At 60.6% G+C, this 11,298-nt stretch overlaps 1 protein-coding gene across 1 annotated transcript; it reads left to right on the forward strand.

The window, feature by feature from the left end:
* Nucleotides 1-6,836: 6,836 nt before the first annotated feature.
* On the forward strand, nt 6,837-9,106 carry FOXL2 (forkhead box L2). The gene has a single exon (XM_058844068.1). The coding sequence runs from the start codon at nt 7,087-7,089 to the stop codon at nt 8,005-8,007; it is 921 nt and encodes a 306-aa protein (XP_058700051.1). The 5' UTR covers nt 6,837-7,086; the 3' UTR covers nt 8,008-9,106.
* Nucleotides 9,107-11,298: the final 2,192 nt, after the last annotated feature.

The raw sequence follows: 11,298 nt of genomic DNA on the forward strand, positions 1-11,298 counted from the left end.
GAGTTAGGAGGGAAAGCTTTGTCAAGTGCACCACCCTGACCGGGAAGAAGGAAAAAGGAGCAGCTTTACAGGTGCAGTTGGTGTGCTCCTCCTGAAGCCTTCAGGTTTGGGAGAGGGGGAAGGAGCTCCTGGCAGCCCTCCCTCACCATAACTGTGCCCCCTGGATCTGGCAGGGCGTTCTCTGGGTGCTGCAGCCAGGGCTTCTCTTCAGCAAGCAGGAGGGGAGAGGCTTGTGTGTACAGAGAGTTATTCACAAATTGTTTAGGTGGGTAATATCCACACACATTCCCGGTGTGGACAGGTTATTTAAAACAAAAGCACCCTGTTCCTGGCTGATACAGCCCCTTCTGCAAGTTCTGGAAGACCCTGGGACATGACAACTCAGCTTTAACCGAGTTCAGCCGCTTCTGCATTGCTCAGAAATGGAAGAGGAGCGTGACTTTGATGGTCACAATGTAGATGGCAAAGTGTGAGTGTGCACACGGATTTTCCAGCACGTGGCCGTGTCTGGCTGGCTTTGTCCCAGGGCAGCACCTCTGCAGGAGCCTGCAGAGAGGGGACACAGAGCACTGACCATGCCTCACACAAATTCTCAGGGAGCTGCTAAAGACAAAACTTGAATTCTCAGTCCGCAGACGCTGCCCAAACACAGCGGTGTGAGTGAGTCAGCAGGAGCTGAAACTGAAATCAGCAGAGCTGCAAACGTGTGCAAGCATGTCCCCAGCTGGCCAGCCCTCCGACAGCAGAGAGAGCAGGAGTATCCCCAAAAACTCCCACAGCAAAGTGGGTAGATTAAATAAATTCAGAGAGATTATGTTAATTCATCATGGCTGCAGTTTGGGACCCACATTCTCAGAGAAGTAATAGAAAACAAATTTTTGTTGATGTCTATGGTTGGTTGGAAGATTTTTTTCTTGAAGTTTCTTTTTTTCAAAAAAAGCTGAAATTTGTATAATTTTCCTTACTTCAATATTTAGCTAAGCAATTTTCAAATGGTCTAAACAAGCACACAAATATTTTATTACCTAAAAATGATCTGATAAGCTGTGTATCTCTACAGCAACAATGGGAGACGCCTGCTTTGGCTCTAATTTTGTTGTACAATGTTATTAATTTGCAACTTCGGGGTGATCTGGACATGAGTGGACTTGTATTTATGGTTTGGGTTTTTTATCCTTCTTCTTTCCCCCTCCCCACACTTCGTAGAAAAATAAGCATCAATTTTGAAGTGCTAGGAAGAGCAGCTTGCTTTTGAGGCTGTCAGACTGATACAAACGATCTTTGCTTCGAGCTTCCTAAAAAGACATAATTTCTGCTCTGTCTAAAAAGCAGAGGCTGCCTTGTTTGTTTTTATTTGCAGCATTCAGCAGCGTTGCTGTAGGCCACGAACTGCAGGATGGCAGCAGCACAGGATTATCCTGCAGAGCCCTGACTGCTGAATCCATAACAGGCAACCTGAACTCTGCTGCGGGCTGCCATTTAATACCGCAAGAAACTGTTTGCATTTCATCATGGAACCGGTTGTGTGAATTCAGGAACCTTCCCTGGATCAGGCTGTGTTTCCAGATGAAAGAAAGGAACTACCAAATGGTGGGGTGAAATACAGAGTTTGTTTTCCTGTAGGCCTGTTCTCTAAGCATAAACAAATATACTGGAGTGAAGACTCGGGCTCAGGCTACAGAAGAGAAGCTGAGAAGAGGAAAGATGGGAAGCAGGAACAGATGAGGGAAAAGGGCTGGGGCTGTCTTTTCTCGTGAGATAGATTTCCTTGATATTGAGACAGCAGGACCAGGCTCAAAATTAAATGGGATCATGAAAATATCTTCAGAGTATCAGCTGAAAGGGGGAAATCTACTCTGTGGATGCTAAAACCTTTCACTCCCGTTGGATTTGGTAGAGAATTGAGCCCATTTGTAACTCTGCCCCTCAGGCTCTGTTAGATGGGCTTTTATTCAATGTGATTTCAGTCCAGATCATAAAAAAGTTGCTCTGTTCCTCATGAAGCTCACATTATGGATGTACAGCCATCATGGTCTACGGATTGCTTAGTTTTTCCTGTAAAAACAGAAATCCTTGTACAGCTGGGAGCTTGTAAAAACAAGCCTGAAGCTACCAAAATTTTTAGCTGTACAGTATAAATGAGAAACTAAATTCTCCACTGCAAAACATATAGGCACCTATATATGCTCGGGGTTTTGACAATGAGACTCATTCAAGCAGAAGAAGACACTTTCCAGGTGAATATTTCCTTGTGCTGGCATCACACCCTGAGTAATGGAATTAAAGAGCGTTTATGAAATGCTGGGGACTGTGCTGCTGGGAACCCTGAACAGAGGGGATAGCGGAACTGTGTTTGTGGTGCCCCTAGATGAGCGAGGTGATTTGCAGACCAAGTGAGAGGTGAGGTTTTTAAAACGCCAGTTTTTCCGAGAGAGAGTTTAGGGTCTAAGGGCAGAGACACGCACGCAGTTTCGTCTCACATAATTGTTGCCTTGAGGTCGCAAAGTTTTTATTCCTTGTCATCGGTGCTGTGCCGACAAAAGCACCTCCAGGTTCGAGCCCTGCCTCTTGCTGTGGTTTAGAAAGGGAGAGAAACGGGCTCGGGAGAGGAAGCGGGGCCGGCCCGCTCCGAGCTGCGGGCACCGGGGCAGCCGCGTCCCGGGGCAGCTCCGCTCCCTCCGCCCGAGGGGCCACGGAGCTCCCGCGCCCGTACCTCGGGAAAACGCCCTCCTCGCAGCCTTTGAACAGATTCAATCTGATGAATTCTTGTTGAGAACAGAATAGTTTATTTCCCGCAGTACATTTCGTTAACTCTCATGAGCGCCCTGGTGTGAGACAGATCCGCGCACGCCGCTTTTAACACGAACCCTAATTTTTCTGGGTTTGTTATGGGGAAAAATACTCCACGATCTTAAAGACCGGTAGTACCTGGGAAAACAACATTAAAATAAATATATAGAGAGAGAAAAACTAGGAATACTTGAAATGGTGAGTGCCTTGTCGCGGCCGCTCTGCGGGCTGTGCCGAGGGAAGGAGAAGCGCTGGGGGGACGGAGCGGGGACCGAGAGCGCCCGGCGCTCCCCGGCTCCCGGAGCCCCGCTCCGCCGCGGGTCCCGTTCCTCAGGAAAACGGGAACAAGGCACGCCTGGGGCGGATTTCACATCCGTGTGGAGCCGAATGAACGCGGGCTGTGCCGGCACGGCCCCAGCGGGCTCCACAGTCCCGAAAGGTGATTCCTTCCGGGGCTCCGGCCGCGTCTCGGGCCCCGGGAGCCGGGCAGCGGAACGGAGCAGGAGCCGCAGGGCGGACCGGCCGGTCCCCGGCGGTGCGGGGGGCGAGAGCCCTGCCCCGGTGCCGGCAGGAGCCGAACGGGAGCGGGGCTCTCCGAGCCAGGGGCGGACCGGCGCTCCCCGCCGGAGACACGTTTCCTCGCCAAGAGAAAAAGAGAAAAAAAAAAAAAAAAAAAAGACAACCTTTGGGAGAGGAAGGCTGCCGCATTTTCAAGCAAACCGACCCCAGACCTTGTAGGTTCTGCTGCCTGAGGAGGGTGAGTAGAAAAGAAAACCCAAAGCACTCGGGCTACTCGGGTCTTATCGGCGCTTCAGCACGGCTTTCGAGGGAATCCTCGTCCGGGCTGCCGGGGCCAGACGCGGGGGTGGCCCCGTGTCCCGTGTCCCCTCCGGCCGGGCTGAGCGCTCCGGGGCCACCGCCCCGGGGCCGTACCGGGGGCTCTGTGCTCCCTTCGGGAACTGGAACCCGGTCCGGATCGCTAGCGGCGAAGCCGCAGTTTGTTGAGTCTCTCGGGTCGCCTCTCTTAGCGGGGTTGAGCGGCCGGGATTGAGTCCCGCTCTGCCCGCCTCCCTCCCGGCTTCTCCGCACCGGAGCCGGGCCGCGGCCGGGGCTGTTCTGCCCTCGTGTGCAGAAGGCGAGAGCCCTTTCCCCGCCTCAGCAGGCCGGGACACCGGCACGGCACTGTGAGCCCTCTCCATTGCTAATTCCCCTCCTGCTTCCCGGCGAGCGGCTGCAGGACGGGGTCGGGAGCGGCTCCGCTGGCTCCTTCTGCTCTCTCCCTGTCCGCGTTCGTCCGGCTGCTGCCCGGCCCCGAGAGCGGCCCCGAGAGCGCCCCGGGCAGGGCGGGCTCAGCCGGGGCACGGGCGGCCCGGGCCGCTCCCCGGGGCCGTGCCGGGATCCCCGCTCCTTCTCCCGAAGGGGCTCTCCGCGCTCCTCTGCTCGCTGCCCGTCCCCGTCGCTTGCATTCCCCTGGCCGCGACATTTCCGTGGGTGCCGATAAACCCTCAGCTCTCTGCTTACCGCTGCTACAGCGGACAGCTGCCAGGGGCGTGTTCCTGCGCTTTCAGGTAGTTGTTTCATGTCCCAAAAAGGGCTTAATTACGAAAGGGGAGAGGGGAGAGCCCGACAGCCCCTGCCTGCCCTTGTGTCAAGCGTTCAAGTAGCCGCACACGGGGCTGCGCGCTCACCTTTGCTGCTCCGCCCGACCGCCGCTCCCAGCGCTGGCCTGAGCTTCTGCCCTGGTGTTCATCCGAAATCGCGCCTGGTGGGGCTGTCAAAAAAACCCAAACAAGACCCTCGGATGTCAAATGTCCTTCGGAGCGAGCGAGCCCCGCCAAGGAGCCCCGGTTTAGGAGTGAGAAGGGAGGAATGTGCCATTTGGGGAGGTGATGACACACGCGGCCGTGCTGCTACACCTGCACCGGCCCTCGCCGCGGAAATGCCTGCGAGGGGGAGCGCCGGGAGCAGCATGGGTGGCCGGCAGAAAGGAGCTCTCCCCGGCCCTGGGGAGCCCGGCAGCCCCGGCCCCGACGGCGAGGCACAGCTGGCTCCGGCTGCTGCGTCGCCCTGCGCGGAGCGAACCGCGGGGGAGCCGCCGGGGGCTGCCCGGGGAGGGGAACCCTGGAGAGGGTCTCTCCTGTGGGCCTCATCCCTTCCCCGTTTCGTTTGTGCCCGGGAGCGGCGTGCGGGAATAAATGAGCCTCCTTTCTGGGACCGAAATCACACAGCGCGGCTTCTGGGACACACGTTCCACCGCCGACGGGAGATAAGGGATTGGTTATATGGCTCTAGGCGAAGATGCAGAAACGTGTTCTAACTGGGACATATAGAAATATATTATATATATATATATATATAATAGTTCCTCGAAGAGCGAATTTATTTCTCGGTTAAAATACGTTTCTACATCTTAGACTGTCCCGGGTAGGGGAGCAGGAACCCGTAGCCGGGCAGGGGAAGCAGAAATCCTCTCATGGGCCACCGAAGCCCTGGGCGCCCCGACGGGAGAGGCCGGCTTCCCCGGGAACGCACGTTCGGGAGCTGCCAGGCTCCCGGGCTCACGCTTGGTTACGAAAATCGACGTCGCATTTAAAATCGTCGGGACAAAGCACATTCGCGTGCCAGAAAGGCAGGAGTGAGTCCGAGGGCCGTGAGCTGCCGGCGGGCAGAGCTGCGGGAGCCCAGGCGAGCGTGCAGCTGCTCCCAGGGCGGCTTTGGGCAGCCCGAAATGCTCCTGGCACGGCCGGGGAGGTTCCTGCTCAGGTGGTCCCGGCCCTGCGGAACCGGACCCGGCTCCTGCTGCTGCCGGTGGCAGCCTCGTCTGCTGGAAAGGCTCAGGGGTCAAACGGGGCCGGTGTGCCCCGCTGCCGGGACAGGAGCGAGGAGTCCGCTATAAACCGGTGTAAAATCCTGCCGCGGTACCCGTGCTTCAGCAGCCCGGGACACCGGCTTGTTACAGCCCGGGACACCGGCTTGTTACAGCCGGGACACCGGCTCGTTACAGCCGGGCCACCGGTATGTTACAGCCCAGGACACCGGTTTGTTACAGCCCGGGACACCGGTTTGTTACAGCCCGGGACACCGGTATGTTACAGCCCAGGACACCGGTTTGTTACAGCCCAGGACACCGGTTTGTTACAGCCGGGACACCGGTTTGTTACAGCCCGGGACACCGGTTTGTTACAGCCCGGGACACCGGTTTGTTACAGCCCGGGACACAGGTTTGTTACATCCCGGACACCGGTTTGTTACAGCGGCATCTCTTGCGCTCGGGCCAGCTGACGCTGCCTGTCTGCTGCTCGGGGAGGCTCTGCCTGAAGGCAGGAGAGGGGAAGGAGAGGGGAATGTCAGTGCCACATATTCTACTCCAGGAACAGTGTGAAATAAGACGAAGCCCTCCAGAGGAAGGAGCAGGAAAGCTGCCCGGTTTGTCATCCCCCGTCTCGCCACCCTGCCCCGGCTCTCGAGGCTCCTGTCAGCCTCGCAGCCGCGCTGGGGACCCGCGTGTACTCTGCGGGGAGGGAGAAGGAGCGACCCGACACCTTTTGCTTTCTGCCTTCCGCAAATAAGAGCCGCAAGAACCAACTTGCAGGGAGCGGCGAGAGCCCTCCTTGTGCTCCCCGGGCGCGATCGGTTGGCGGGGCCCGCGGCCAAGACATATAAACGCGACCGCGTGTGCGGCTGGACGTGTGACAAGCCGCCGTGGCAGGGCGAGCGCCGCGGGCACACCCCTTCGCACCCAGCGCCGGGCGGGAGGGGAGCGCGGCCCCGCCGGGCTCCGGGGTGGGCGGCGGAGGCTCCCCCAGCGCCCCCCGGACACCGCCCCCCGCCTCCCCCCGCCCCCGGCGGCGCGGCCGGGCCGGGGCGGTTCCGCTCCGCTCCGCGGGGCCACGTCGGGCCGCGTGTGCGCGGGGCTGAGCGCTGCGCCGTGACTGCAGCCTGAACTCGGCCGTGCCCAGCGGCTCGGCCGCGATAGGGGAGCGGGCTCCTGACGAAAGCGGAACTCGGCCGGGCCCATACAAATCAGAAAAGAGCCCGGCCGCCGCGGCAGAGGGGAGCGGAGCCCGCGGGGGCAGGGACGCCGCCGCCGCCGCGCTGCACGGACTAGCGGCGCCGCGAGAGGCTCCTCCCGATCCCCGTCCGGGTCCCGGCTTCGACTCCGGCTTCGGCCCCGTCCCGGCCAGCGCGGAGCGGAGCGGAGCGGAGCGGGACGGCCGCCGGCAGCGGGCTCCGTGCAGCGGGCAGCGCTCCGCACCGCGCGGCGCTGGACGCCACGGGCGGCGGGCGCGGGGCACCATGATGAGCAACTACCCGGACGGAGAGGAGGACACGGTGGCGCTGCTGGCTCATGACACCGGCGGCAGCAAGGAGCCGGATCGGGGCAAAGAGGAGCTGAGCTCGGACAAGGGCCCCGAGAAGCCGGACCCGTCGCAGAAGCCCCCCTATTCCTACGTGGCCCTGATCGCCATGGCCATTCGGGAGAGCGCGGAGAAGAGGCTCACGCTGTCCGGGATCTACCAGTACATCATCAGCAAGTTCCCTTTCTACGAGAAGAACAAGAAAGGCTGGCAGAACAGCATCCGCCACAACCTCAGCCTCAACGAGTGCTTCATCAAGGTGCCCCGGGAAGGCGGCGGCGAGCGCAAGGGCAACTACTGGACCCTGGACCCCGCCTGCGAGGACATGTTCGAGAAGGGCAACTACCGCAGGAGACGACGGATGAAACGGCCTTTCCGACCGCCTCCGACCCACTTCCAGCCTGGCAAGACTCTCTTCGGCCCCGACAGCTACGGCTACCTGTCCCCGCCCAAGTACTTGCAGTCCACCTTCATGAACAACTCGTGGCCGCTGGCGCAGCCCCCCGCGCCCATGCCCTACACGTCCTGCCAGATGTCTGGTGGGAACGTCAGCCCCGTCAATGTGAAAGGACTCTCGGGCCCGGCGTCCTACAGCCCCTACTCGAGGGTGCAGAGCATGGCGCTGCCCAGCATGGTGAACTCCTACAACGGCATGGGCCACCACCACCACCACCCGCACGCCCACCACCCCCAGCAGCTGAGCCCGGCCAGCCCTGCGCCGCCCGCGGCCCCGGCGGCAAACGGAGCCGGCCTCCAGTTTGCCTGCGCCCGCCAGCCCGCCGAGCTGTCCATGATGCACTGTTCGTACTGGGAGCATGACAGCAAACACAGCGCCCTGCACTCCCGCATAGACATCTAGGGATGCTCCGGCCAGCCGCCGTCACAGAAATGCACCGGCCCCGCTGCCCCTCTCCTACCCCGTCGCGTTCCCCTGCGCTCCGTGGCTCTCCTCCTCTTCTCTAGCCACGGACTTCCCTCTCTCTGTGCCCAAACTCTCGCCGTGGGGAAATAGCAGCCTTTCCCCGCGTGTAGTGTCAGTGTAGGAGCCGTCCCTCCGTGAGAAGAAGGCAGTGTAAGTGTGGGGCTTCCCCTCGGGGCTGCTCCGGCCGCCTGGCTCCGGCCGAGCGGGGATTCACCGGGAGTTTCTCTGCTCGTCTGTGTGGCTTTGTGAGTTGCTGGGTTTGGTGGGAGTTTTTTTGGTTTCGGTTTGTTTGCTTTGGTTGTTTTTTGTTTTATTTTGTTTTGGTTTGGTTTTTTTTGTTGTTGTTGTTTTCTGTATGGGTTTTTTTTCGGGTTTTTGTTTTTTGTTTTGTTTTTTTTTATTGGTGGGGGGCGGAAATGCATCTAATCAAAAATTGGCTGTTCAGCCCTCAAAATTATGCTCCTTTGTAATTCTGCCGAAATCTTTTCGGGCTCAGCCATGGGGAGAGTAAAGCGGAGATTTGTAAATAGCGGAGGCATTTTCACGCGTGCGGTGCGGGGCTGGCGGGGCCTAAACACCACCGTGTGCCCGTGTTGTTCGTCTTCCTCCTTCTCTTCATCCCCTCTGTCTTCTTCCTCGCTCTGCAAAGCACTGCGCTTCTTCCGAGCTGTGGCTTGTCGTTAAAAAAGTACTTTACGTGGGGACTGCTGTAACAGCAGATGTGCGATATTGCTGGTTAATAGAAACCGACAAACAGAACCCGCCAGGGTCACTCGTGGCACGTTTCGGCTGCGGTAAATATATTTTTTAAAGGAGACAACGTCCTCTGAGGTCTTAAACGTAATTTTATACAGGTCAAAAAAAAATATTTTGATGTTATTAAAAGAAAAAAAAAAGAGAGAGACGCTTTCCTGTAAATTGGGATATTTTTCTGTGAGCATATTATTATTAATAATGAAAGTTTAAACTATCTGCAGTTTTTTTGCCCCCAAACCTGGCCCAAAATGGATTTTTCCGGTAGGTTCTGCTTTTGAATGTTCACCCTTTTTCTTAAAAGGTTTCGATCCTTCAATTTTACATAGATTAATGTGGAAAAAAATAGCGATTTCAAAACAGGGGCCAGTTCGTAGCGATTTTGTAAATGTTTGTGTAAACAAATAGATAGAAGCTGTGGCATAGTACCATTTTGGGACCAACTTTTCTAGAATGAACTAGCACTTTTATTGTACTTTCTAGCATTGTAAAGTCTCCAATAAAATGCCTTTCCTTCTTTCCATATCGTTTTATTTCACTCCGCTCCTCCGCGTTGGGGATGGGGAAGCGGCGCGGGGAGCGGGGCGGGCGCTGTGCGCTGTGGCTGCCCGGGGCTGCGGGCACCGCTCCCGGCCTGGGCTTCACTGCTCCTGCCCGGGGCTGCGGGCACCGCTCCCGGCCTGGGCTGCACCGCTCCCGGCCTGGGCTGTGAGCACCGCTCCTGCCCGGGGCTGTGAGCACCGCTCCTGCCCGGGGCTCTGGGCACCGCTCCTGCCCGGGGCTCTGGGCACCGCTCCTGCCCGGGGCTGTGAGCACCGCTCCTGCCCGGGGCTCTGGGCACCGCTCCTGCCCGGGGCTGTGAGCACCGCTCCTGCCCGGGGCTCTGGGCACCGCTCCTGCCCGGGGCTCTGGGCACCGCTCCTGCCCGGGGCTCTGGGCACCGCTCCTGCCCGGGGCTGTGAGCACCGCTCCTGCCCGGGGCTCTGGGCACTGCTCCTGCCCGGGGCTCTGGGCACCGCTCCTGCCCGGGGCTCTGGGCACCGCTCCTGCCCGGGGCTCTGGGCACCGCTCCTGCCCGGGGCTCTGGGCACCGCTCCTGCCCGGGGCTCCGCACGGGGCTGGCCTGCGGGAACCCTGCTGGGGGCTCCATTGGCCCCGCCAGGCACCGGCGGAGAGCTCCTGGTGTCCGGGGCACCGAGCAGGTTCGGGGCCCGTTGCGTTGGTTCCGCAGGCCCGGGAGCGCCTCGGCTCCGGGCCGGGCAGCTGCCGGCACCTCGCCCGTGTGCCCGGCCCGGGGCCGCGGGGCAGCGCCTGGGGCTGTGCCGGACCCTGGCTCCGTTTTCGTTTCGGAGCCGTGGTCGTGGAAGGAAAAGAGCGCTGCCGTGTCGCCCCGAGGCTGGCCCGGCCACGCTACGAAGGGGCCTGAGCCCCATCGGGCCCGGGAGCCGCAGGCGGGTCTCTCTTCCCTCGCCGGGCCGGTGCCTGCGGGAGCGGCCTGGGCTTCGCTCCGACCCTGCCCGTCCTGGTCGGCAGCGAGCCCTGAGGGCCTGGGGCTCAGGATGGGCCATGCGAGGCGGCCCCCGCCCGCTGCCGGCCCGGCTCCAGCGGCTCCGCTCCGGCCTGGAGCGGGCCTGCGGCCCCCCGGCAGCAGCGGGGATGCGGACAGGGCTGCCGGGGGTGAAACCCGCTAACGGGGCTGGCACTCCGCTCCGCAGCCAGGGGCCTGGCACTTGCCCTTGCCCGGGGGCCCGGCGCTCTCCCTTCTACCAGGGACTGCTCCCCTGCACGGCAGGAAGCGGCAGCCTCCTGGCTGGTCACAGAAAGCAATGCGAGACGTGGGGACTGCTGGCATCTCTGCCGCTCGGCGGGGACAGAAGGGCAGAAGGGCTCTGGGGAACCCGCCGGCCCATCCTGGGGCCCTGCTGAGCCCCCCGGCCCTGCTCCCCAGGCGGGGAGGGCGCTGCGAGCGGTGAAGCGGCCGAGGGGCTCGGCAGAAAGTGGGGTCGCTGCGAGTGGAGCCGCCACTGCTCCGTGCACCGGGGGAACGCGAGGCCTCAGGCCTCAGCGGGGATGCCAGAGGCAGGGGAAGCGGCGGGGACTCAGGCCGGGCCCGGCCGAGGCTCTGCGGGAGCAGCGAGCTCCTCTGGCCTCCTCCGGGGCCCTGGCGTGGGAGCGGGCGGTGGAGGGGAGAGGTAGCACCGCTCACACGCACCGAGGATCGCGGCTTTGCACAGGAAGGCTCAGGGCTTTGGCTGCTTTCTCCTTACTAGAGAGGTACCGCCAATACCGCTACTTTCCTCCGGGGTATGCTGAGGCCAAAAGGGAAACCCCCGCCACCGGAGGTGGGCACGGGGTGAAGGGAGGGTGTGAGCACCTCCCTGGACCCCCTCACAGGCCCACGGGCCCCTCCCCGGGCTCCTTCCTGAGTTGTGCCGTCGTTCGGCCTGAAGCAAAGGCTGGGCCGTCCTTGGCGCA

The sequence above is a fragment of the Poecile atricapillus genome, chromosome 8, assembly GCF_030490865.1.
Source record: "Poecile atricapillus isolate bPoeAtr1 chromosome 8, bPoeAtr1.hap1, whole genome shotgun sequence".
Taxonomy (NCBI): domain Eukaryota; kingdom Metazoa; phylum Chordata; class Aves; order Passeriformes; family Paridae; genus Poecile; species Poecile atricapillus.

Bases quoted from the DNA above. Each gene is read 5' to 3' on its own strand.
- FOXL2 (XM_058844068.1), top strand. From the start codon at position 7,087: ATGATGAGCAACTACCCGGACGGAGAGGAGGACACGGTGGCGCTGCTG.